Below are 27,684 nucleotides of genomic sequence, written 5' to 3'. Positions count from 1 at the left end.
ATCCACTCCTCTACCTTACAAAAAAAGAGGTTTAAACAAAGAGGTGTCATAGCAACATTAGCATCCATTTGCTTCTCTGTCTAATACATTTGTCCTTTGCTGTTTAGTTTACTATCATACCAACATCAACAAGTTGGTACAGATATAAATTTGTCTCTGAATGTATGATCATTTTAACATAACAACATAAACAACTTTAAGAGCTTGATATGTGGCATATATTTTGTTCATTGTTGAAGGCCTCACAGCGACCTATAGGTGCTGAATTTTACGTCATGTGGTTTATGGTGGAGAGTTGTTACGTTGACAATCATACATTCATATATCATATCTTATTTTTTATATAGAGTTGCAAGATTGAATGTCTAACATATAATGCAAATATAGTACCTATCTTATGCAATAAGGGAACTTGGCGACATTTGTTCAGGCTTAGAAATCAATTTTAAATTTCTCGCAATGATGTACCTAAAATTATTTACATACCCTTTTCTTGTTCCAAATACTCCAGTTATTTTTAATGTTTTCTCCGTGTTCACAAAGAGATTCCTCAGTTTCGGAAGCCATCTTATTTTCTGAAGTGAAACAGTTTAATTTCGAGCATGAATACTCGGTGTGGAAGGGTAACTTGCTGCTGGCTTTACAATGGATGGAAAACTGATAAAATTCGGAGATTCTCTCTAAAGTAACAAACAAACAATCCCGGACACTGGTGGCTATATCAGGTATTATCAAACCCTTGGAGCACTTGTGGACTAGGTGCAATAATATCTTATTTCCTTCTACACAGACAACGATATCATGCTCTTTATCAACTGATAACCCAACAAACCCAGAAAACATAAGTTTCCTTCCACGGTATTGCTTCAATGTCCACATACTGAGACATGCGCAAATGAGACGATTCGGTAAAGCTGGAGGAACAACGGTTCCGTTAAAAACAAAGGCCAAACTAACAGTCCTCTCTGGTGTACATTCTTGTGACAAGAAATCTGTATCATTTCTTTGGGTAAGCATACAGGGTACAAAGAAGTGTTCTACTGGTAGCCGACTTCCTGTTTTTGTATCATATCTACGCTGTTCAGATACGATATCAAGGTGTATCAGCATATCAAATATGTACTCTTTAAAGAGTAATATCTGACAAAATTCTTCTTGCTCCCAAATCTGGTAGAGGTCTAATTTTTGTATCATTCCATTTTCAGACATCTTTTTGAAGGTTTTTCTTGTGTTATCTTCTTTTGGCCAGAATTCAACATCTATAAAAATAAAATCAATCTTAAGACTTGAAATTAAAGTCAAAAATATACTTATATTAAAATGTATCTATGGAAGCTATGTTGCTCACCTTGATCAGCAAAGGAAAATAATCTTATCTTAATAATTCTATAACATGTTCTATTTTAGAACAAATTATCTTTCCTTAATCAAGGCATTTGATGATCAAAATTGAATCGTTTCTCATTGTGGAAAAATGTTACACTTTAAAATTTATACTATGTTTATAAACCATGAAGTTTTATAGTTATACCTATACCTTTTAAGCTATTACGTTTCAGTTTCAGTTTAAAAAAAAAATGTTTTTTTATCATAATTTTCCATTATGATTTTACAAAACATAAGTTAAAACTGTTATTCTCTCCAAAGTTTCACAGCATAATAAAATAATTAGCTATAATTTAAAAAGTATTGAAACTGTGAATACTAAAATTTATAATTTTTTACTAATTGTATAATAAAAAGTTCTGAAAAACCAACTTAAAGATTAGTTAAGGGCACCATTTAACAGTCCCTAGTGCTATTATTGGCTGGTAAACAATATTTTGGTATGTTTTTTACCAGCAATTTAATTATAACTCAATGAAAATATTTACACACCAGTAATAAAAGATCTCATAACTTCCACCATAAGAAGGGGACTGATGATAACATTATCTCTTAGCTGTGGTGTGTCAAAATAGACAATTTTCCCTAGAGAATGTTGATAATGTAGAAAATCGGTCAACTGCTCAGGAGACAGGACAGACACCTCGCTGATAGCATTTAATTCTTTAACTTCAGCCAATGACATTATTTGCTTTCCTTCTGCCACTAGTTCAGCGATCTCAAGCTCCAGTGGAACACATGCATTCGGCATCCTTTCACCCCAGCATTGGTGGTCGAATGTTAGTTCTGTTATTGTTTTCTTCAGAACTTCTATTTCTGGGTCGGCTTGATCTTTGGCATTGACAAATATTAGAGGTCTAAGGACCAGATGATGTTTTCCCTCGTGGTCTTTAAACAATTCCTCAATTCCTCTGTAAAGCTCTTCACGTCTGGTCGCAATATTCTCCTGTTCAACATAAAAAGTTGACAAAATAATACACTGATACTGCATCGCACACCTGGTGATTTATATGCATCTTCAATGGTGGAATATTCCAACACGTACTACAATCTCAAATTTTCAAATGACATACATCTTCTCTTATAGGTCAATTTTACACTTTTAACCTAGATCTTATACTTTCAAAGATAACAGACTGAAACTGTTATCAGTTGTTAAATCTTACATTCCAAGGGGAATAAAATGAAAAGGGTCTTTTGAAAGAAACACTAGCTATTTATATTTGTGTTTGGTAATTCACTTTACCTACCTAGTATAGAAACATAAGTAAACAAATAAGTCACATTTAATAAGTTGGCAATACATCTAAAACAGGTCAAGAGGGTATTTGCATGAACATATGGATATTGTTATAGTTCAATTTTTTGTTGATAAAAATTATAATTATTTTAAAACAAAGCATGAATCGTCCTAATGCATTCCCTGTCCAGATTTTTGATTTCATCAACTCATCAACATTTGTATTACGTTTTGGAATTTCAAATATTTTGGGGACTTACATCAATAGACTATGCCCGAGAGTGACACGGCCAAGAAAATACAAACTTTAACAATTTAAACTGAGCAATTGTTTAAAGTGAAAAGACCATGACCGAGAGTGACACGGCAAAGAATCTTCATGAAAATCTTCTACATTTGAAAATGCCTGTACCAAGTCAGGAATATGACAGTTCTTGTCCATTCGTTTTTGATGCGTTTTGTTTTTTTATTTTGCCATGTGATTATGGACTTTCCAAATTGATTTTCCTCTGAGTTCAGTATTTTTGTGATTTTACTTTTGAATATTAAAACAAACGCAAACCGAATATCATTTTTCTTATCTATAAGTGGTTCTTCATATAGTCTACTCTAGTTATAGGCCCTGTAATCTGATCTTAAGTCTATTACACACCAATCAATTAGGATCTTGTTCTTTCAAAAGTGTAGCTTTACACGAAGTTTGGTCAAGTTAAGACATATCGGCATATTATCATTATGTAAGCAGTTTTTACACATTATTCAAGTGTTTCAAATGGCAATGACTAACTACTATATTTCTAACATAAGATCACTCACCAATGGTACTTTGTCTTTGTGAGTGGCAACAAACAAAATCTTTGGAATGCCTGCATATACAACCTTACAATAGGTCAGGATGGAATTGACCCAATACTGCAAGAATACTACAAAATAAAATCAAAATCTGTCATAAAAAAAAGTATAAACAAGTATATGCATTCTGCATTTTTCATATTTGTGATACTACACTTTTACAATCTCATTGTCTTTTGTCTTGTTAACCCCTTATTTAAAAAAAAAACTGGCTGAATTGCTGTTTAAATAAATGAGGTTGATAAAGTATTAATACTTTATGAACCTAATATTTAAACAGCTGCATGGTAATAGTCTTCCTTTAAATTGGATTCTCTGTCAAAAAGTGACAACTGTTTCTGAATATATGTTCATTCTAAATTGTTGTATTTGTTCTTCAGACTATTTCATTAACACAGGATAGTTAAAGGAAGGCATATTACAAGGTAAACAATGCTTTAGGCCTGCATACAATTAAAACGTATACAAACTAATATTTCACACCACTAAAATGATGGCAAGTTCAAGTTGCGGTCCTGTGCAAGATTTTATGGAATAGCCCTTGGATTGTGTGTTTGTTCTAATCGCTGGCTTGGTTTTTTTTTAATTATCATTTATGGCCGAGAACACAGTTATTTCGTGGTGCATTTCTTTTAAACAAAACAATTCAAATTAAAAAAATCACACCTGCTCTATCCAAAAAAGATTTATATAGTATAATGTACCACTTTTGGGACAAATTATGATAAATTATAGAAATATCCACCAGCTCTAACTCAATATGTGGACAATTTGAGGTTAAGAGGGTCTATAATTCAGTGTAACAGCCTCAGATATACTAATTATTGGCCTTTTCAAAATGGACAAAATCCCTACATTACCAAATTAAATGCTTACTGAGCGCAGTCTAATACGACCGTAGAGGTCGAACCGTGAACAGTTGAGGCAAATTAGGACCTCTTTAAGCTTGATGCTGTCTGAATTTCGATTGAGTTCAAATTTTTGAAATAAATATAGGTTTCTGACACAAAATAATTGCGGTAAAAGACCTTAAAAATCTATTCTTAAAAATTTTCAAATTTTTTTGAAATAAAAATAGATATGACCCCTTTAAAAAAATTGGGGAAAAAAATCCCCCCTCCAAATATTGCCCCTCCCCCACACTTTGAGACAATACCCCCAAACTCAATCCCAGCCTTCCCTTATTGTCTTGAAACTACAAACATTGCTTGTTTTTGTCCCCCTTTTTTGCAGCTAATTCCTGCATGATTTGGGCAATTACCACCAAACTCAATCCCTTTGTGATATGGAACCTTGTGGTACAATGCCACATCGATCCGTACACTGACACACAAGTTATTCTCCTGAAACTACAAACATGCTTGTTTGTTGGTCCCTTTTTGGCCCCTAAATCCTAAACTGTTGGTACTCTAAACCCCAAATCATCCTTCCTTTTGTAATATTGAATATAATTGTAAAATTTCATAGTGATACGTTCACTTAAAACTAAATTTATTGTCTGGAAACTAAAAGAGGGACGAAAGATACCAAAGGGACAGTCAAACTCGTAAATGTGTCGACGGACGACGACATAATAGCATTATATGATCCCAACAAATGTGTGCGGTTGTATGCAAATTCATGTCCATATTTGACAAGTAATTCCAACTGTATTTACTTTTTTAGGCATAAAATATAAGGAAATAAATCTCGATGGTGTAAGAAAAAAAAATTGCAAGTTATACATTGTCACATGAGGGACTCTATTTGTAGAGAAAGAAAATCAAAGGATGATGACTGTGTCCCCGGACTGTACAACAGACATTTAAAGCCAGGTAGTATTGTTGAAAAGTAGACCACATTTTTTTTCAAAATTAGTTTTTTTAAGAAGTCAAAACTAAAAGCTAAAAAAAATCTTATTTTTCCGGAATAATTTCAATCAGTTCTAAGAAGGTTGCATTACATAGAAAAGTTTAACTTGATGCAATAAATGGAGATGCTGATAAGTGGGTTTCTAACGATGCATGTCCTTTAATACAGATTCAATCATACTAAAGTATGAAGTGAACAAAGTTCTGTAACTCTGGAATTGCATTATTTGAAAATAATATAAATCAACCAGATGATCCGCAGGGCGCAGCTTTATACGACCGCAGAGCTTGAACCCTGAACGGTTGGGGCAAGTATGGACACATCATTCAAGCTGGATTCAGCTCTAAATTTGGATTGTGGTTAAATAGTTGACACAGCATAGGATTCTGACACAGAATGAATGTGGTCTAACGAACTTAAAATCTTTTTTTGCCTTTGAGCAATTTTAAACTATGCTGTTGAATATTAATCCTCTCAAAAAAGTGTTTGAAGAAATTTTCTTTTTATTTATGAAATCTGAAATGAGAAAAATTGAACCCCCCCCCCAATTTTTTTTTCACATACACCCCCTTTCCCTTATTCCAAAACTGATCTCAATTAAAAATTTTAATGGAGTTTGCAACAATAACTACTCATTTAAATACATCATAGAATATTAAAATCTAAGAAAATTGCTTGTTATCCATTGTTATCAATGAATGGTAAAGATTGTTTTTATTTATCAGTTGGTAGTAAAAGTGAATATACATTGTATATAACAATTGTGTTTAAATTTCATAAATTTCTATTTACTTATACTAAAGTTATGGTGAGAAAACCAAGATAAATGCTTATTTGGGCCCCTTTTTGGCCACTAATTCCATTACTGTTGACACCAACACTCCCAAAATCAATCCCAACTTTCCTTTTGTGGTCATAAACCTTGTGTCCAAATTTCATAGATTTATATTACCTAAAACTGAAGTTATAGTGCGAAAACCAAATGTCTTCGGACTACGACGACGACGACGCCAACGTGATACCAATATACGACCAAATTTTTTTCAATTTTTGCGGTCGTATAAAAAGAAGCTTTATTCCTTCAATTAAAACGTGCGTTAAAGTAAGAACTGATTAAAAAAATATTTTATTTTTATCTGAAATGATAATGGATGGACAAACTACAATATATCAAATGCTATGTTTTGTCTTTATAAATGTGTTTAGTTTTAGTTCAAGCAAAGCAACACCTTCAAAATACCAACGTGATAAATCCTCCTCATCAAAACTACTATTTTTAGTCTGTGGGTAGATATTTTGAGAAATCAGTATGTAAACATTCTAACATTAAATATGTGTTGTGGTTTACTCATTTAAAACAATAAGAATCTCTATAGGAAAACATTTTTTTTAACATTGCTTAATGACTAGGCCATTAATTGTGAATTTGACAATACATTGCTAAACTTAATTTTACAACAAATAAACATATTTTGACACAATTAAGGATAACATTTGTTTTGCTGCTATTTAATACGTAGTTTTAACAAAAATAGATTTAAGGAATAACAACAATAGTGCACACACTGAAATATCTCGCCTTCTTTACTAACCATTTATATTATGTTGAAAGTCCGAAATATAAAGTTTTACTACAACTATCACATAAACTTAGCATGATCCAAGAAAATGAGGTCAAGGTCAGATAAAGTAAACAGAAATACATGTAGACCTAACAATCATTCAATACACTAAATGTAAATGACCTATTGCTTATAGTTTCTAAGAAACAGACTTAAATAAAATCATCATAGATACTTTTATTAAGTTTTGTATTTACGCCAGACCGCGTTCCGTCTACAAAAGACTCATCAGTGACGCTAGAATCCAAAAATGTTAAAAAGTCTAAATAAAGTACGAAGTTGAAGAGCATTTAGGACTAAAATTCCTAAAAGTTTTGCCAAATACAGCTAAGGTATTCTATTCCTGGGTAGAAAAGACTTAGTATTTCAAAACTTCAAAAGTTTTGTAAACAGTTAATTTATAGATATGACCAAGAAAACTAAACATTGACCAATGAACCATACAAAGGAGGTCAAGGTCAGATGAACCATGCCAGGCAGACATGTACACCGTCCAATCAATCTATGCATTAAATATAGTTGAACTATTGCTTATAGTATTTAAGAAACAAACTTAACCTTGAAAACTAAACATTGATCAATGATCCATGAAAATGAGGACAAGGTCAGATGATACCTGGAGACTGACATGTACATCATAAAATATTTCTATTCACCAAAAATAGCTGACCTATAACATATAGTATTAGAAAAAAATACTATAAAACTCAATCAAACGAAAATGAGGTTAAGGTCAGATCACACCTAATTTCATAGAAATTGATCCAATATCCACCCATGTAGGTGTGAATCATATCTCTGGCCTATATTTAAAAGAAAATATAAAGAAATACATTAAAGTAAAATAGTAATAAAAAAGAAATAAATTAAAAATCAAAAATAAATCAAAAATAAACAAATCAAAACAAAAACAATAGGGGTGGTCTCTGATGAAGGTTTCCATGGAATAAAAACATTTCCGAAATAACCCGAAACATTGCGTATATAGCACAGTATCAATGTAAGGCCAGAGTATATGAAATACTACAAAATAAAATTAGTACCAATGCAAAAAGAAAAGCATGGGAAAACATAGAAGACTTAATAAAAACAAGAAAAAGTATAAAAAACATTGCAAAATTCAAAGCCGTTAAAAATAAAATAAAACTACATAAAAAAGAAATCAAGCTTAAAATTGCAAAACAATTTTTGCTGAACCTATCCTCTAAAACATTATCACAACCAGAAACACTAGTTCATGCTAAAGGACTAAACTTTGTTCCAACAACAAAAACATCCATAAAACAAATAATGAAAGATTTAAAAAAAAGGGAAAGAAATTTGAGACTCTCATATTTTTTCCTTGAAAATCAAAATATTCCCATTAAAATTCATCCATTTAAGGAGAAATCAAAATTTTCGATGCCGGCATTTACCGATAACCATATAGAAAAAAAATCATTTTCTATACGAAAATGGAATTATCTAAATATGTCCCTAAAAATGAATTTAACCTGTCACTACAAGAAAAAAAATTGTCTGAAGAATCTTAAATGATGAAAATATCATACATCATTCATAAAGCAGATAAAAACAATGTAACAGTCATTCAAAATCTTTCTGACTACCTAAAAGAAGGTGAAAAACAATTGAATGTTAACATACATTATGATTGTTATCAAAAGTACCAGGATTATAATTTTATACGCCAGACGCGCGTTTCGTCTACATAAGACTCATCAGTGACGCTCAGATCAAAATAGTTAAAAAGCCAAATAAATACAAAGTTGAAGAGCACTGAGGATCCAAAATTCCAAAAAAGTTGTGCCAAATATGGCTAAGGTAATCTACTCCTGGGGTAAGAAAATCCTTAGTTTTTTCGAAAAATTCAAAGTTTTGAAAACAGAAAATTTATAAAAATAACCATATAATTGATATTCATGTCAACACCGAAGTGCTGACTACTGGGCTGGTGATACCCTCGGGGACGAAACGTCCACCAGCAGAGGCATCGACCCAGTGGTGTTAATAGTTATCAAAGGTACCAGGATTCTAATTTTATATGAACAAGTCCAAGAGATAAATCTTAAAAACACCCAGAAAAAGGTATATGAAATAATTTACAAAATGAAAGAAGAAAACTGTATTGATGAAATATCTTTCAAATACATTAAAAATGAACCAAATTTTATAATAACACCTTTTGCATACTTCCTCCCTAAAATTCACAAACTAGACCGTGCAGTTTTACAAAACATTGAAAACTAAACAATAAAAAAAAATCTATTAGACCAATAATATCACAGTGTAATGGACCACTTGAAAGGTTAGGGAGATACTTAGATTATTTCTTACTTCCCTTAGTGAAAACACAAAAAAACATACATTTCTGATACAGGTGACTTAATCAGACTATTAGTACAACTCGAAAAAAGCTTGTTTTTGCTTCTTTTTTGGCCCCTTATTCCTAAAATTTTGAGGCAATTACCCCCTGAATCAATCCCAGCCTTCCCTTTGTGATATGGAACCTTGTGGTACAAGGTCAGAGAGATCAATTCACAAACACACAAGTTAATGTCTGGAAGTTACAAAAATGCTTATTTTTGGCCTTTTTTTGGCCCCTAATTCCTTAACAGCGTGTACCATAACCCCCAAAATCCATCCCAACCTTCCTTTTTGAGGTATTGAAGTGTATGGTAAAATATCATAGAAATGCATTTACTTAAACTACAGTTAATGTGCGAAAAGTAAAGTGTCTAAGAATGATGACATTGAAGCAAACGTCAAACCAATATACGACCGCAAAAATGTGTTGTGGTGGTATAAAAATATGATGTTGTCTGTCAATAAGTGCAACACTCTGTTCATGCTTATGATAAAATCATCAGCTCCTTTTTGTGAAAATTCACTCATGCAAAATCTAAAGAAATTTTCAGGACTTCAAAGCGCTTTATCACAATATATCATGATGTCATTCTATTGTTCTGCCGACTGATTTGAAAATGTTCAGTTGTTTGCTCATGCTCTAACTTCCTAAAAGAGTTGGCCACTCAATTTGATTCAAATTTAACTGATCATTTTTGTGTATACAAAACACTTTCCAACATACAAAAAATAAAACCTGGAATCTTTGATAAATATTATTGTATAACCTCATATCAATGTTTCAAAATGTGAGACATATTGAGGTTAATATGGTAGTTTGTGACAATCTCAAAGTGGCAATGTAAACAAGTTACGTAAACATTTAGGTTTTCTTAAATATTTAGAAAAGACAAATTTAATTATTTTTTAATTATCCCTTGCTGTTATAGAAATGTATCCTGTTTGCATTATCGGAGTGTAAATAACATGCATATTACCTGCTGGCGTTGGCGTCATGTGCTGCCCTGGAAAACACATCACATCAGGGACCTGTTCATGCAAATCTTTGCTCCCATCAAATACTACAAGAAACAACGCTCGGAATGTCATGAAGGTCTGGTGTGTTGTTAAATAAACGTATTGTCCACCAAAATCCCAGAAGATAAGACGTCCAACTTTCATTTTATACTTCCCACTTTTGAGGACTTTTTCCATTTTCTTTCTTATTTCTTCTTTAGTCATTCTTGTTCTCATTTTCTGTTCCATCTGGTTTACTGTGTGAGGCACATTGGAGGATTTCGTAGATGGTAGAGATTGTGCTGTTGCAGACTGTTCTGAGGGCAAAGAGGAAAGTGTAGCTTTGGCATAACCAGTTGGGCTTGTATCTGAAGCTTTGTTGGTAACTTCACTCTCCTCCTCTTCTTCCAGAGAGGTCATTAAAACCTTGTGATACACAACATCCAGGGCATTGTAAGAGTCTGAAATTATATTTAATACATCAGGCAAATCAAATCCAAAACAGGTGCAGGCTGTCAAAACCAAGTGAAGAATGTAAGAAAAATCAGAATTAAAATAAGAATCATATCTTATCAGGTGTAACATTCATATAATGCTATTAACACATTTTAAAGAGAGTCATATTTTAACTGATTGATTGATGAAATTATTGATTATGGAAAATAAATGTTAATTCATTGCATAATTTTAACATTTAAATTCAATTTCAAAATATAAAACCTTAACATCTTTCTAATAAGATTAGTAAAATGTTAAGATTTTCATACACAAATCAGATTTGATATTGAATTAATATGGTGCGTGAATAGAAGGCACAAAAAATAGCTACAATGTGAAACTATTTAAATCGGTGCTATAACATGTCTGCTGAAAGCGCAGTCCATGCAATAGAGTATATTTTTAATGTGGTCAGATATTCTACTTGTGCTCTTTCTCACCTGGATCAACAAGAATCCACTCTTTTGACTGAATGTCGAGGCCACAGCGACCTTCTACCAGAGAAATCCCATCAGTTGGATGTCGCCCTTCTGGTAGGACATCCCCAGCTAACAGCTTCACAAGAGTCGTTTTCCCAACAGAAAATTGACCAGTTACCATGCATCTCATATCATATGATTCATAGCTGCCCTTCCCTAATAAACGATTTAACATGGCAGACTGTTGCCCTTTTCCGATGGAATCTAAAAAAAATAAAAAAAATTGGAAAGTTTTGATGTGTTCATGTTGAGAAAAAAAATGTATCCATACACAAACTCATAGATAATTTTTCCTCATTTGTTGGTTAATATGTTGATATGTCATTTTTCGATATGTCAATGTGTTAAATATGTCAGAATGTCTTTATGTCTTTGTGTTGATGTATTAGCCTGTTTGTGTATTGATCTGTCAGTGTAATGATGTATGTGTGCTAAAGTGTTGATCTGTCAATATTTCAATATGTCAATGTGTTAATATACGAGTCTGTTAATGTATTCAGCTGTCAGTGTGTATATATGTCAATGTATTGATGTTTGAATCTGGTTATATGTTGATATGTCAGTGTGTCAATATGTCTGGTAATGTGTTGATCTATCATCGTGATGATGTATGAGTGTAAACATGTTGATCTGTCAGTGTTTCAATATGTTATTGTGTTGACGTTTGAGTCTAGTGATATGTTAATCTGTAAGTGTGCCAATATGTCAATGTGTTGATGTAGGAGTCTATTATTATGTTGATCTGTAAATGCATCGATATACCAATGTGTTGATATATAAATCTGTTAATGTGTTAAATCTGTCAGTGTGTCAATATGTCTACATGCTGATGTATGAGTCTGTTTACTTGTTTATTTTCGGACATGCACGGATTAACAAAAATTATGTGATCTGTAATCAATCAATCTTCATCAATAGCCCATTTCACTTTTCCTATCAATTTGCTGGTTTTTTTTTCATTATAACATTATAAGCAGATATCAAGGTTTCCCTATATTAGAAACAAGTAATTATAAATCATTTCAGCGAGTATCTGAATAATTAACATTAGATAATTACCTTCAACTACTGGTGCTGCAGGCTCCTGTAAATGGGCGTCAGGAGTTACTTCTGGGGATGTCTTTGACATGACAGTCTACAAAAGAAAAATATGCTATTAACTATCATGCCCCATGTGAAAAGTTGTCAAATAGTTTAATACACATATATTTAAATAGCATTTCTATCTGCCAGTAGATTTAAAGGACAATAACTCTATATTTTACAGGAAGTTGAAATGCGCAATGCAATCACAACTTATTTTGAATAGGCACAGAAAATTATCTTGAATGGACCGTAATTCTTTGCTTATTTCATTGTATTTCCACCTTTGATTCTGTTGTTTGCATCTATTTGTTATAATAGGTACAGTCATTGTATTGAACAAAATCATTTCTCTTCGCCACATAATTTATAGATAATGCATAGTGATGCATGTTGACTAAATATGATAGTGCATATGTAGTTTTCTCCCTTACTACTATAATCAGTTTCAGAATGTTCATTGTTATTTCCCTTGTTTAAAACTATAAATTTCATGTGTCTTTATTTAATGATTTACATGATGCTTATTCAGTACATATTTGTGAAATTAAATAGATATTAGTATTTTTTTATTCATCGGTTAAAGATATTCATTTCTAGTCTAAAGTTTAGTATTTGCATTGTCACAAATCATGTATAGCCTCCTTTGACAGACTTAGGCCTATAAATTTAATATGACTGGTTTGGTGTAATTACATTGAATTGTCTGAGGTCTGACGTATACAGTCCAACCAATGAAAGCTGTAAAGGATGCAAATCTCACTTTAATTTATTAGTTTTCCATTTATACAGTCCTACCAATGAAAGCTGTAAAAAATGCAAATCTCCCTTTAATTAATTGGTTTTCAATTGCTTAGATATGAGAACAACCCCCTCCTCCAATTTTTTTTTAAATTGAAATTTTGATCAATCTTGAAGAAAATAATATGACCATCCCCCCCCCAAAAAAAAAAAGCTAAAAAAAATCAAATCTCCCACCCCCATTTTTTTTTAATTTGTAATTTCAAAATATATCAATTCACCAAACACATTTGACAAGATAGAAAATGATTTCGTTCTTTGCTAGATAATTGATGAAACAGACTATACTTAATAAAACTAGTGAGTGAAGACATTGAGTTATTCCTTTTAGTATAAGAAAATGTCAAAGAAAAACTCTGGTTGTTCCCCTTGTATTCATTTGTTGTTTATAAACACAAAAATTTGTAAGGGTTCCGCGGCACTCAGTGTCTCGCCTACTTTTGCTGTAAATTGCAGAATCAACAAAAATGAGGGAAAAAATCAATAAAAATATTCGCTTGATACCATGTTTGGATTGTAGGAAGCTTCTGTCCAAGTTTGGTAAAAAATCCTGGATAGTTTATGAATCTAATAAATGTTTTAAAAACTTTAAATGCAGACTGGATGTAATGTTAACTGGAAGAAAAACTTTAACTGGAAGAAAAACTAAGTCCATTTATAAGAAAAATACAGATACACAGGTACAAAATATTAACAAAACTTCCTTCTAGATACTTGCTTTTGTTCATAAACAAGCTTCTGTCTTAGTTTGGTTCAAATAAAAAATAGTATAAGAAAGTTATCAATTTTTTTTAAAATTCAACCACAGAATAAATGTGTTGTTTCTTGGCAGAAAAAAAGTCCATTTAACATGTTTAAAGTAAAATATGGAAAAAATGGATTTATCATTTTACAAAATTTACTTCTAGATACTATCTTATGATCATAAACAAGCTTCTGTCTAAGTTTGGTACAAACCAAGGCTAGTTTAAGAAAGTTATTAAAATTTTAAAAACTACAACCACAGAGGGATGTAATGTTTTCCCGCAGAAAAACTAAGTGCATTTATAAGTAAAATACGGAAAAAATGGAATTTTATTTTCACAAAATTTACTTCTGGATACTATCTTATGATCATAAGTAAGCTTCTGTCCAAGTTTGGTAGAAATCCAGGATAGTTTAAGAAAGTTATTTAAATTTTAAAAACTTTAACCACAGAGTGTATGTAATGTTTTCCCGCAGAAAAACTAAGTCTATTTATAAGTAAAATACGGAAAAAATGGAATTTTATTTTCACAAAATTTACTTCTGGATACTATCTCATGATCATAAACAAGCTTCTGTCCAAGGTAGAAATCCAGTATGGTTTAAGAAAGTTATTAAAATTTCAAAAACTTTAACCACAGAGTGAATATTTGTGGACGGCGCCGACGCAACAACACCAAAGACGACGGAATGTAGGATCGCTTAGTCGCGCTTTTTCGACTAAAGTCGAAGGCTCGACAAAAATTGAAATATTGTTTTCTCAGGCGTGCAAGAACATACAATCAAAGGTTTTGTTTTATTTTCTTCTAATTGTAGATGACTGTTTAAAAAATCAAATTTCATTGGTTTATTTAGATATTTTCAAAATTAAGTAAAAAGGCTTATTTTAAAGGCCCATTTTTGTCAATGAAATTAATGATTTTAAAAAAAATTCCAAATTTGCCCATAATTTGCACATACTGTTTGGAAAATGAATATAAGATCAAGAAATACATACGTCAGACACATTATTCTTTATAGAGAAGTTGGGAATACATATTTTCAAGTTGTTCGTTTGACCAGGCTGACGATACAACCCACACTATCTGGCACTTGAGTTGTGTGACTTCGGTCATAAATCCTAATACCCAAATAATTGACGACAAACAATATTTTACTAATGATTTGTAATGTGATGTCCTTTTTCAAATAATTATGTCTTTCCAACTTTCGTGGAAAGACCTATTGATTTCGTTCTGATTATTATTATTTTAAGCCTAATTTTTTTCTTGCGTAGTATTGTTGTTTCACAAGATGTGGCTTAGATATTTGGAATATGATATCATAAAGTTTATGCGCTTTAAAAACTGACAACCGCGTAACAAAATACTTAATGCTGTAAGAGTTACCTCCCTAAACACTGTTTTTCTTGTGGTCACTACTCCTCCGTAACCGTAAAAGATTACGACAAATTTGTTTTACCAATTTGCTCTGACATTATGTCTTCAGGATTAGGATTTTAATTTTAACCGAAGCTATCCGGAGACTCCATATGAGAGTTATTTCCACTTTTGTGTCTGATATAAGTTCCAGAGACTCCATATGAGAGTTATTTCCCCTTTCGTATCTGATATCAGTGATATGCATATGAACTCATTAACCTTTATGCATATAAACCTATAACCGCTTTATTTGGTGTCCTTGGGTCCCAACTTAAACTAGAGGCTCTTAAGAGCCTGTGTCGCTCACCTTTTTCTATGAAGGACACAGATGAATTTATGACAAAATTGTGTTTGTAGATCTTACTAGACTGAAAATTCTTGCTTCTTACAATTTTCTCTATCTATAATAAACTTGGCCCTTTAGATACAGGGGAAAATATTTGGTAAAAATTTAAAAAAATTTACCAAATTAATGAAAATTGTTAAAAATTGACTATAAAGGGCAATAACTCCTTAAGGGGTCAACTGACCATTTTGATCATGTTAAATTATTTGTAGATCTTACTTTGCTGAACATTATTGCTGTTTACAGATTATCTCTATCTATAACAGTATTCAAGATAATAACCAAACACGGCAAGATTTCTTAAAAAAATACCAATTGGGGGGCAGCAACCCAACAACCAGTTGTCCGATTCATCTGAAAATTTCAGAGCAGATAGATATTGGCTTGATAAATAATTGAACCTCTTGTCAGATTTGCTCTAAATGCTTTGGTTTCAGAGTTATAAGCCAAAATCTACATTTTACCCCTATGTTCTACTTTTAGCCATGGCGGCCATCTTGATTGGTTGGCTGGGTCACCACACACATTTTTTCAACTAGATACCATAATTAAACAACCTTATAGAGCGCGTTCACATACCCCACGTCCCCACATTGTCGTTGGAGAAATAAAATATGTGTAAGAAAAAAAAATTGTATAAGAATAAAAAAATTGAATCATAATTTCCTGTCAATATGCACATCTACATAGTATGTCCTTATTATCTAAAAAGGTTTCGTGAAATTCTGTTGTGTGGTTTGAAAGGAGTTGCGAAACAAACTGTTGCAGTAGTACATTAAAGTAATTAAGGTCAAAGGGTCTTAACTCCTAGAAAAAAAAATGAATCGCAATTTCCTGTCGATATGCACAACTACATAGTATGTCCTTATTATCTAAAAAGGTTTTGTGAAATTATGTTGTGTGGTTTGAGAGGAGTTGCGATGACAAGAAACAGGACTAATAGTATAGAGAGGCAAATAAGTTCAAAGGGGCTTAACTACTGGAAAAAAAATTGAATCGTAATTTCCTGTCAATATGCACATCTATGTAGTATGTCCTTATTATCTGAAAGGTTTCATGAAATTCTGTTGTGTGGTTTGAGAGGAGTTGCGATGACAAACTGTTGCAGTAGTACATTAAAGTAAATAAGATCAACGGGGCGTAACTCCTAGAAAAAAAATTGAATCGCAATTTCCTGATGATATGCACAACTACATAGTATGTCCTTATTATTTAAAAAGGTTTCGTGAAATTCTGTTGTGTGGTTTGAGAGGAGTTGCGATGACAAACTGTTGCAGTAGTACATTAAAGTAAATAAGTTCAAAGGGGCGTAACTCCTAGAAAAAAAATTGAATGGCAATTTCCTGTCGATATGCACAACTACATAGTATGTCCTTATGATCTAAAAAGGTTTTGTAAAATTCTGTTGTGTGGTTTGAGAGGAGTTGCGATGACAAGAAACAGGACTAATAGTATAGACAGGCAAATAAGTTCAAAGGGCGTAACTCCAGGAAAAAAAATTGAATCGTAATTTCCTGTCGATATGCACATCTACGTAGTATGTCCTTATTATCTGAAAGGTTTCATGAAATTCTGTTGTGTGGTTTGAGAGGAGTTGCGATGACAAACTGTTGCAGTAGTACATTAAAGTAAATAAGATCAACGGGGCGTAACTCCTAGAAAAAAAATTGAATCGCAATTTCCTGATGATATGCACAACTACATAGTATGTCCTTATTATTTAAAAAGGTTTCGTGAAATTCTGTTGTGTGGTTTGAGAGGAGTTGCGATGACAAACTGTTGCAGTAGTACATTAAAGTAAATAAGTTCAAAGGGGCGTAACTCCTAGAAAAAAAATTGAATGGCAATTTCCTGTCGATATGCACAACTACATAGTATGTCCTTATGATCTAAAAAGGTTTTGTAAAATTCTGTTGTGTGGTTTGAGAGGAGTTGCGATGACAAGAAACAGGACTAATAGTATAGATAGGCAAATAAGTTCAAAGGGCGTAACTCCAGGAAAAAAAATTGAATCGTAATTTCCTGTCGATATGCACATCTACGTAGTATGTCCTTATTATCTGAAAAAGGTTTCATGAAATTCTGTTGTGTGGTTTAAGAGGAGTTGCGATGACAAACTGTTGCAGTAGTACATTAAAGTAAATAAGGTCAAAGGGGCGTAATTCCTAGAAAAAAAAATTGAATCGCAATTTCCTGTCGATATGCACAACTACATAGTATGTCCTTATTATTTAAAAAGGTTTCGTGAAATTCTGTTGTGTGGTTTGAAAGGAGTTGCGATGACAAACTGTTGCAACAGTCCATTAAAGTAATTAAGGTCAAAGGGTCTCAACTCCTAGAAAAAAAAATGAATCGCAATTTCCTGTCGATATGCACAACTACATAGTATGTCCTTATTATTTAAAAAGGTTTCGTGAAATTCTGTTGTGTGGTTTGAGAGGAGTTGCGATGACAAACTGTTGCAGTAGTACATTAAAGTAATTAAGGTCAAAGGGTCTTAACTCGTAGAAAAAAAAGGAATCGCAATTTCCTGTCGATATGCACAACTACATGGTATGTCCTTATTATCTGAAAAGGTTTTGTGAAATTCTGTTGTGTGGTTTGAGAGGAGTTGCGATGACAAGAAACAGGACTGACGGACGGAGTGACAGACGGACTGACGGACGGACGGGTCAAAAAGATTGTACCCTCCGCAACACATTGTGTGGGGTATAATAATGATTGTAGCTAAATTTGGTTAAATTTGACCCAGTAGAGAAGATTTTTGTAAAAGCTTACATAAATTTACGAAAAATTGGTAAAAAATGACTATAAAGGGCAATAACTCCTTAAGGGGTCATCTAACCATTTTGATCATGTTGAATTATTTGTAGATCTTACTTTGCATTATTGCTGTTTACAGTTTATCTCTATCTATTATAATATTCAAGTTAATAACCAAAAAACGGCAAAATTTCCTTAAAATTACCAATTTAGGGGCAGCAACCCTACAACGGGTTGTCCGATTCATCTGAAAATTTCAGGGTAGATAGATCTTGACCTGATAAACATTCTGCCCCCTGTGAGATTTGCTCCTAATGCTTTGGTTTTAGAGATATAAGCCAAAATCTACATTTTACCCCTATGTTCTATTTTTAGCCATGGCGGCCATCTTGGTTGGTCGGCTTGGTCACCGGACACAATTTTTAAACTTGATACCCCAATGATGATTGTGGCCAAGTTTGGTTAAATTTGGCCCAGTAGTTTCAGAGGAGAAGATTTTTGTAAAAGTTAACGACGACGGACGACAGACGACGGAAGATGGACGACGCCGGACGCCGGATGTCAAGTGATGAGAAAACCTCACTTGGCCCTTCGGGCCACGTGAGCTAAAAATGAGGTCAAGGTCAAAGGTCAAGGTCATGTTCTAAATTTTGACATTCACTTCAAACTGCCTTTTCTCTGAAAGAAGTCCTGGGTAAAATTGAAAAAAATGTGTGCAAAATGTTAGTCGCAACATTATTTATGTCGTGAAATTTTGTTGAAAAAATACGCGTAGTATTTTGGGGGTTTTCATGCCACTGAAATGAAAAAATCATCAAATTGACTAATTAAAGCTTCAAACTTTACAGCTCTCATGATGCGTACATGCAATGTATCTGGGTTAATCATCCAATGCCCACAACTACCCATCTACCCCCCTGCAAAATAAAATATCTGCTCCAAATCATGTACATGTATTTCTGAAAATTAAACGATAAACGTTTTGTTAAAGTACTATAACACCAGCATAATTTGTGTGTGCATGCAATGAATGAGTCGACCAGTGGTCAGCGGTCAGCGATTGGACAATAGAAAAATAAATCGAGAAAATATTTTTTCCGTTAGCAGTATAAAGCATGTGCACTCCGCTTATCGTTGCAATCTGGATTGAGAAATTATCAATCAATCCAAATAAAATTGAAAACCCTGGTGTAATAATTTTTCAGTAAAACACAAATTTCTCTCGTTAAAATCTAAAACATTGTTACATACACGAGTGAATCGTACAAGTTGAGATATATAAACACCGTAAGATGGTTCGTAAATAGTAGTAAAATCCTAGAAACAAACTTCTAAACATGTATTAAAAAACAAATCTGTGTTCCCGCAGATACGTGTGTGAATAAAGGCCTTTTCACATGTTCCTAGAGGCTAGGTCTAAAGTGTTTAAACATGGGCACTATGCTCTCAATGCCTATTTTATGTGTTCCTAGAGACTAGGTCTCAAGTGTTTAAACACGGACACTTGGCTCTCAATGCCGTTTTCACATGTTCCTACAGGCTAGGTCTCAAGTGTTTAAACATGGGCACTATGCTCTCAATGCCTATTTTACGTGTTCCTAGAGGCCAGGTCTCAAGTGTTTAAACACGGACACTTGGCTCTCAATGCTGTTTTCATGTGTTCCTAGAGGCTAGGTCTCAAGTGTTTAAACATGGGCACTATGCTCTCAATGCCTATTTTACGTGTTCCTAGAGACTAGGTCTCAAGTATTTAAACACGGACACTTGGCTCTCAATGCCTTTTTTATGTGTTCCTAGAGGCTAGGTCTCAAGTGTTTAAACACAGACACTTGGTTCTCAATGCCGTTTTCACGTGTTCCTAGAGGCTAGGTCTCAAGTGTTTAAACATGGGCACTATGCTTTCAATGCCTATTTTACGTGTTTCTAGAGACTAGGTCTCAAGTGTTTAAACACGGACACTTGGCTCTCAATGCCGTGTTCACATGTTCCTAGAGGCTAGGTCTCAAGTGTTTAAACATGGGCACTTTGCTCTCAATGCCTATTTTACGTGTTCCTAGAGACTAGGTCTCAAGTATTTAAACACGGTCACTTGGCTCTCAATGCCTTTTTTATGTGTTCCTAGAGGCTAGGTCTCAAGTGTTTAAACACGGACACTTGGCTCTCAATGCCATTTTCATGTGTTCCTAGAGGCTAGGTCTCAAGTGTTTAAACACGGGAAGTATGCTATCAATTCCTTTACAACGTGTTCCGTGAGGGTATAAATTCATCTTTCCAGCTATCAATCAATCAATCAATCAACTAATTAACCAACCAACCCCAAACAACCAACCCACCAACCCACCAATTAAACAATCAATTAATAAATCACTATGCTCTCAATGCCTATTTTACGTGTTCCTAGAGGCTAGGTCTCAAGTGTTTAAACACGGACACTTGGCTCTCAATGCCGTTTTCATGTGTTCCTAGAGGCTAGGTCTCAAGTGTTTAAACACGGACACTGCTCTCAATGCCTATTTTACGTGTTCCTAGAGGCTAGGTCTCAAGTGTTTAAACACGGGCACCAGGCTCTCAATGCCTTTTTTATGTGTTCCTAGAGGCTAGGTCTCAAGTGTTTAAACACGGACACTTGGCTCTCAATGCCATTTTCATGTGTTCCTAGAGGCTAGGTCTCAAGTGTTTAAACACGGGAAGTATGCTATCAATTCCTTTACAACGTGTTCCGTGAGGGTATAAATTCATCTTTCCAGCTATCAATCAATCAATCAATCAACTAATTAACCAACCAACCAAACAACCAACCCACCAACCCACCAATTAAACAATCAATTAATAAATCACTATGCTCTCAATGCCTATTTTACGTGTTCCTAGAGGCTAGGTCTCAAGTGTTTAAACACGGACACTTGGCTCTCAATGCCGTTTTCATGTGTTCCTAGAGGCTAGGTCTCAAGTGTTTAAACACGGACACTGCTCTCAATGCCTATTTTACGTGTTCCTAGAGGCTAGGTCTCAAGTGTTTAAACACGAGCACCAGGCTCTCAATGCCTATTTTACGTGTTCCTAGAGGCTAGGTGTCAAGTGTTTAAACACGGACATATGGCTCTCAATGCTATTTTCATGTGTTCCTAGAGGTTATGTCTCAAGTGTTTAAACACGGGAAGTACGCTATCAATTCCTTTACAACGTGTTCCGTGAGGGTATAAATTTATCTTTCCGGCTTTCAATCAATCAATCAATCAATCAACTAATTAACCAACCAACCAACCCACCCACCCACCCAACAATTAAACAATCAATTCATAAATCAATAAAAATCAATCAATCATGTTTCAGAGGGGAAAGACCGTTAACAATTGTTTTTTTGAAACAATTGATTTATATTTTATTTATTTTTTTCAGAAGCAGTTCGAAAACAGTAGTGTTATCATGGTTATCAACCATACTCATAATGGAGAAAATGCATCATTTCTTTAAGTATGCTTTATTTCTCCCATTGTTTAATTGCAAGAAAATAGCACATATTCAGGTTTTTAGGTTTAGGCTCCAATCTGGCATTATGTGTTGTAATGCATGTAATGGGGCTACCTTTATTTGAAATGATCAGTTAAGAAAACTAGAGGCTCTAAAGAGCCTGTGTCGCTCACCTTGGTCTGTGTGCATATCAAACAAATCTATTTTTGTTGATCTTGTATTACTGATAGTCTGTTTAGTTTCACTCTATCTTCTTTAGTTTTTGCTCAAAACACAAAAGAAGGTAAAAAATCATCATTTAAAATCACTCCTATGAAGAGTGACAGTCTACTAACTATATCGGCAAAATTTGACTTTTTAATAGAAATCGCCTTGCTGATCATTTTTGTGATTTAAAGTGTTTATTTATCTATTACAATTCAAATCATATAAGGCATAATGAAAAAAAAATGTTTCTCTCTAAATATCATAGTATTCATGATAATAGGCAAAAATAAAAAAAAATGGTAAAATTTGTCATTTATGGGCAATAACTCCTATAAGAATATGTCTAACAGTTTTGATGTAAATGGACAATTGGTAGAGCTCATCATTCTGAACATTTTTTTTCCTTTAAGATTTTCTCTATTTATAACATTTCAAAAAATAATAGACAAAACTTGCATTTTATCCCTATGTTCTATTTTTAAGCCATGTCGGCCAATTTGGTTGGTAAGCGGGGTCATCGGACACATTTTTTAAACTAGATACCCTAATGATGATTGTGGCCAATTTTGGTTAAATTTGTCTCAGTTGTTTTAGATGAGATTCTTGTAAAAATTACAAAAAATTACAAAAAAATGTTAAATAGTTATCAAAAGTACCAGGATTATAATTTTAAACGCCAGACTAGCGTTTCGTCTACATAAGACTCATCAGTGACGCTCAGATCAAAATAGTTAAAAAGCCAAATAAATACAAAGTTGAAGAGCATTGAGGATCCAAAATTCCAAAAAGTTGTGCCAAATACGGCTAAGGTTATCTACTCCTGGGGTAAGAAAAACCTTAGTTAAAAATTGACTATGAAGGGCAATAATTCCTTAAGGGGTCAATAGATCTTACTTTGCTGAACATTATGGCTGTTTACATTTTATCTCTTTCTATAATAATATTCAAGATAATAACCAAAAATGGCAAAATTTACTTAAAATTACCAATTCAGGGGCAGCAACCCAACTACGGGTTGTCTGATTTGTCTGAAAATTTCAGGGCAGATAGATCTTGACCTTATGAACAATTTTACCCCATGTCAGATTTGCTCTAAATGCTTTGGTTTCAGAGATGTAAGCCAAAATCTACATTTTACCCCTATGTTCTATTTTTAGCTGTGGCGGCCATCTTGATTGGACACATTTTTTAGACTAGATACCCCAATGATGATTGTGGCCAAGTTTGGTTAAATTTGGTCCAGTAGTTTCAGAGGAGAAGATATTTGTAAAAGTTAACGACGGACGAAGACACCGGATGACAGACGGCGGACGCGAAGTGATGAAATGTAATGTGGCTACCTTTATTTGAAATGAAATCTATACACAGGTTGACAGCATACTTAATATTTTGTAAAGATGTGCTTTTTGTTTTAATATAAGATTATTACATATTTGCATAAACATGTAAATCAACCTTTCCGCACAGAGGTATGCATTATATACACATAAAAGGAGATGATGTGATGTATATACCTAGGAGATACCAAGCTGATGACACAAAAAATAAGAGACATCCAACAGATGAGAACACAGATTTTAAACATTTGTCTTTCACATATGCCAACATGTATATTAGGCAACAAGCTTGGAATTGTCAACTTACACTGTTCACTGATAACAAATACTACAATGACATTGAAAACTACAGGCAACCGTTTTATTGTAATTTCTTTGTACCAAATCTGTTTTGTCTCTTATAATCTGTGAATAGCTTGTAAAGTAAGACAATACTATTTACCTTAAGGAAGTCCATCACTTCTTCCTTCTTCCTTTTTTCCTCTTCATCATCATAGTATCCTATTGTTACCAGATCATAAGGAGTCTTACCCTGAAATACAATCAAATAATCTTTCATTAATTATACACATATATATCTTTTATTTCAAAAACTGTAAAGCATTAAGTAAAAGGTAACTGTTGCATTATTTTTACCTATACAATGCAGAATGTTGACTTCTTTATATATACTTGAAATAAAAACCAGTGAACCTAAACCAACAACAAATATGAAGTGTCATTATAAAGAGATCAATGAATAATATTTGAGATTTTGCTGTTAAAGAAATTATTGAATGATTGGTGTAGGGTGTGTTGGTGAAATGTGATAAAATGGTAGTTGTGATGGTAGTGTAAGATGTGTTGCTGGAGTATGATTAAATGGTAGTTTTGTTAATAGTGTATGATTGGTGTAAGATGTGTTGGTGGAATGTGATTAGATGGTAGAAGATGAGTTGCTGGAGTATAGTATAATCAAATGGTAGTTTTGTTAATAGTGTATGATTGGTGTAAGATGTGTTGCTGGAGTATAATTAAATGGTAGTTTTGTTAGTAGTGTATGATTGGTGTAAGATGTGTTGCCGGAGTATGCTTATATGGTAGTTTTGATAAAAGTGTATGATTGGTGTAGGGTGTGTTGGTGGAATGTGATTGAATGGTAGTTTTGTTAATAGTGTATGATTGGTGTGAGGTGCATTAGTGGAATGTGATTAGATGGAAGTAAGATGTGTTGCTGGAGTATGATTAGATGGTTGTTTTGTTAGTAGTTTAGGATTCGTGTTAGGTGTGTTGGTGGAGTACGATGAGATGGCAGTTGTGTCAGTAATGTAGGATTGGTGTTAGGTGTGTTGGTGGAGTATGATGAGATTGTAGTTGTGTCAGTAATGTAGGATTGGTGTTAGGTGTGTTGGTGGAGTATGATGAGATGGTAGATGTGTCAGTAATGTAGGATTGGTGTTAGGTGTGTTGATGGAGTATGATGAGATGGTAGTTGTGTCAGTAGTGTATGATTGGTGTTAGGTGTGTTGGTGGAGTATGATGAGATGGTAGTTGTGCCAGTAATGTAGGATTGGTGTTAGGTGTGTATGTGGAGTATGATGAGATGGTTGAAGTGTCAGTAATGTAGGATTGGTGTTAGGTGTGTTGATGATGTATGATGAGATAGTAGTTGTATCAGTAGTGTAGGATTGGTGTAGGGTGTGTTGTTAGAGTATGATGAGATGGCAGTTGTGTCAGTAGTGTAGGATTGGTGTTAGGTGTGTTGGTAGAGTATCATGAGATGGTTGTTGTGTCAGTAGTGTAGGATTAGTGTAGGGTGTATAGGTGGAGTATAATGAGATGGTAGTTGTGACAGTAGTGTAGGATTGGTGTTATGTGTGTTGGTGGAGTATGATGAGATGGTTGAAGTGTCAGTAATGTAGGATTGGTGTTAGGTGTGTTGATGATGTATGATGAGATATTAGTTGTGTCAGTAGTGCAGGATTGGTGTTAGTTGAGTTGGTAGAGTATGATGAGATGGTAGTTGTGTCAGTAATGTAGGATTGGTGTAAGGTGTGTTGGTAAAGTATGATGAGATGGTTGTAGGTTAAGTAATGTAGAATTGGTGTTAGGTGTGTTGGTAGAGTATGATGAGATGGTAGTTGTGTCAGTAATGTAGGATTGGTGTAAGGTGTGTTGGTAAAGTATGATGAGATGGTAGTTGTGTCAGTAGTGTAGAATTGGTGTTAGGTGTGTTGGTGGAATATAATGAGATGGTTGTTGTGTCAGTAATGTAGGATTGGTGTAAGGTGTGTTGGTAAAGTATGATGAGATGGTTGTAGGTTCAGTAATGTAGGATTGGTGTTAGGTGTGTTGGTGATGTATGATGAAATGGTAGTTGTGTCAGTAATGTAGGATTGGTGTTAGGTGTGTTGGTGGAGTATAATGAGATGGTAGTTGTGTCAGTAATGTAGGATTGGTGTTAGGTGTGTTGGCGGAGTATGATGAGATGGTTGTTGTATCAGTAGTGTAGGATTGGTGTTAGGTGTTTTGGTGGAGTATGATGAAATGGTAGTTGTGTCAGTAATGTAGGATTGGTGTAGGATGTGTTGGTAGAGCATGCTGAGATGGTTGTTGTGTCAATAGTGTATAATTGGTGTTAGGTGTGTTGGTGGAGTATGATAAGATGGTTGTAGTGTCAGTAATGTAGGATTGGTGCTAAGTGTATTGGTGATGTATGATGAGATGGTCATTGTGTCAGTAGTGTAGGATTGGTGTAGGATGTGTTGGTAGAGCATGATGAGATGGTTGTTGTGTCAATAGTGTATAATTGGTGTTATTTGTATTGGTGGAGTATGATGAGATGGTTGTTGTGTCAGTAATGAAGGATTGGTGTTAAGTGTGTTGGTAATGTATGATGAGATGGTAGTTGTGTCAGTAGTGTAGGATTGGTGTTAAGTGTGTTGGTGGAGTATGATGATATGGTAGTTGTGTCAGTAGTGTAGGATTTGTGTAGGGTGTGTTGGTAGAGTATGATGAGATGGTAGTTGTGTCAGTAATAAAGGATTGATGTTAGATGTGTTGGTAGAGTATGATGAGATGGTGTAGTGTCAGTAATGTAGGATTGGTGTTAGGTGTGTTGGTGATGTATGATGAGATGGTAGTTGTGTCAGTAGTGTGGGATTGGTGTTAGGTGTGTTGGTGGAGTGTGATGAGATGGTAGTTGTGTCAGTAATGTGGGATTAGTGTCAGGTGAGTTGGAAGAGTGTCATGAGTATGATGAGATGGTAGTTGTGTCAGTAATGTAGGATTTATATTAGGTGTGTTGGTGGAGTATGATGAGATGATAGTTGTGTCAGTAGTATATGATTGATGTAGGGTGTGTTGGTAGAGTATCATGATATGGTTGTTGTGTCAGTAGTGTAGGATTGGTGTGTTGTGTTGGTGGAGTAGGATGAGATGGTAGTGGTGTCAGTTATGTAGGATTGGTGTTAGGTGTGTTGATGGAGTATGATGAGATGGTAGTTGTATTAGTTGTATATGATTGATGTAGGGTGTGTTGGTAGAGTATCATGATATGGTTGTTGTGTCAGTAGTGTAGGATTGGTGTGTTGTGTTGGTGGAGTAGGATGAGATGGTAGTGGTGTCAGTTATGTAGGATTGGTGTTAGGTGTGTTGATGGAGTATGATGAGATGGTAGTTGTATTAGTTGTATATGATTGATGTAGGGTGTGTTGGTAGAGTATCATGAGATGGTTGTTGTGTCAGTAGTGTGGGATTGGTGTTAGGTGTGTTGACCTGATAGGGGAAATAGTTGTAGTATCGAAATAAAAAAAGAACTAAATTACAGAAATCGCTTAAATTTTACAGTTATTTAGTTTATGTACAGCTTTTTAGAAAACAACAATAAAAAATATAGGTCACCAATGAGTAAATTTAAGATATTTCTATTTTAATGCCAAAAAATTGCCTTTTTGCACCAAAGGGAGATAATTTGGAGCTTTTTCAATGATATCTACATTTTAAAAGTCACCCGAGGCCAACAAGAATTGATTTTTTGGAATGATTCTTGTACCATAATGATAAAGTAATAACTACTGAAGGTAATAAATGAAATTTGTAATGAAAAATTATTGTTTAATTTTTTCTGAAAATCTTATACCCGTGAGCCTCCTTAAGAAAACTGTGTTCACTCATTAAGTGTATTAATAAGAAGGTTTGTCCCTCCATGTAAAAGTTACACACAGACTGATTTCTTCATATTT

At 33.8% G+C, this 27,684-nt stretch overlaps 1 protein-coding gene across 1 annotated transcript in view; it reads right to left on the bottom strand.

Annotated features, from left to right (window-relative positions):
* Positions 1-27,684, bottom strand: part of LOC134718321 (uncharacterized) — a 92,593-nt gene that overhangs the window by 15,804 nt on the left and 49,105 nt on the right. Inside the window, exons 8-14 of the mRNA XM_063580815.1 lie at positions 23,904-23,993; positions 12,348-12,423; positions 11,250-11,492; positions 10,293-10,772; positions 3,443-3,549; positions 1,879-2,332; positions 487-1,259 (exon numbers count right to left, since the gene is read on the bottom strand). Coding sequence (XP_063436885.1) covers positions 487-1,259; positions 1,879-2,332; positions 3,443-3,549; positions 10,293-10,772; positions 11,250-11,492; positions 12,348-12,423; positions 23,904-23,993 — 2,223 coding nt within the window. The remainder of the gene's footprint in view (positions 1-486; positions 1,260-1,878; positions 2,333-3,442; positions 3,550-10,292; positions 10,773-11,249; positions 11,493-12,347; positions 12,424-23,903; positions 23,994-27,684) is intronic.

This window comes from Mytilus trossulus, chromosome 5, assembly GCF_036588685.1.
Source record: "Mytilus trossulus isolate FHL-02 chromosome 5, PNRI_Mtr1.1.1.hap1, whole genome shotgun sequence".
NCBI lineage: Eukaryota > Metazoa > Mollusca > Bivalvia > Mytilida > Mytilidae > Mytilus > Mytilus trossulus.
The sequence above is the reverse complement of the archived record's forward strand: the minus strand, read 5'-3'. Positions and strand labels throughout refer to the sequence as shown.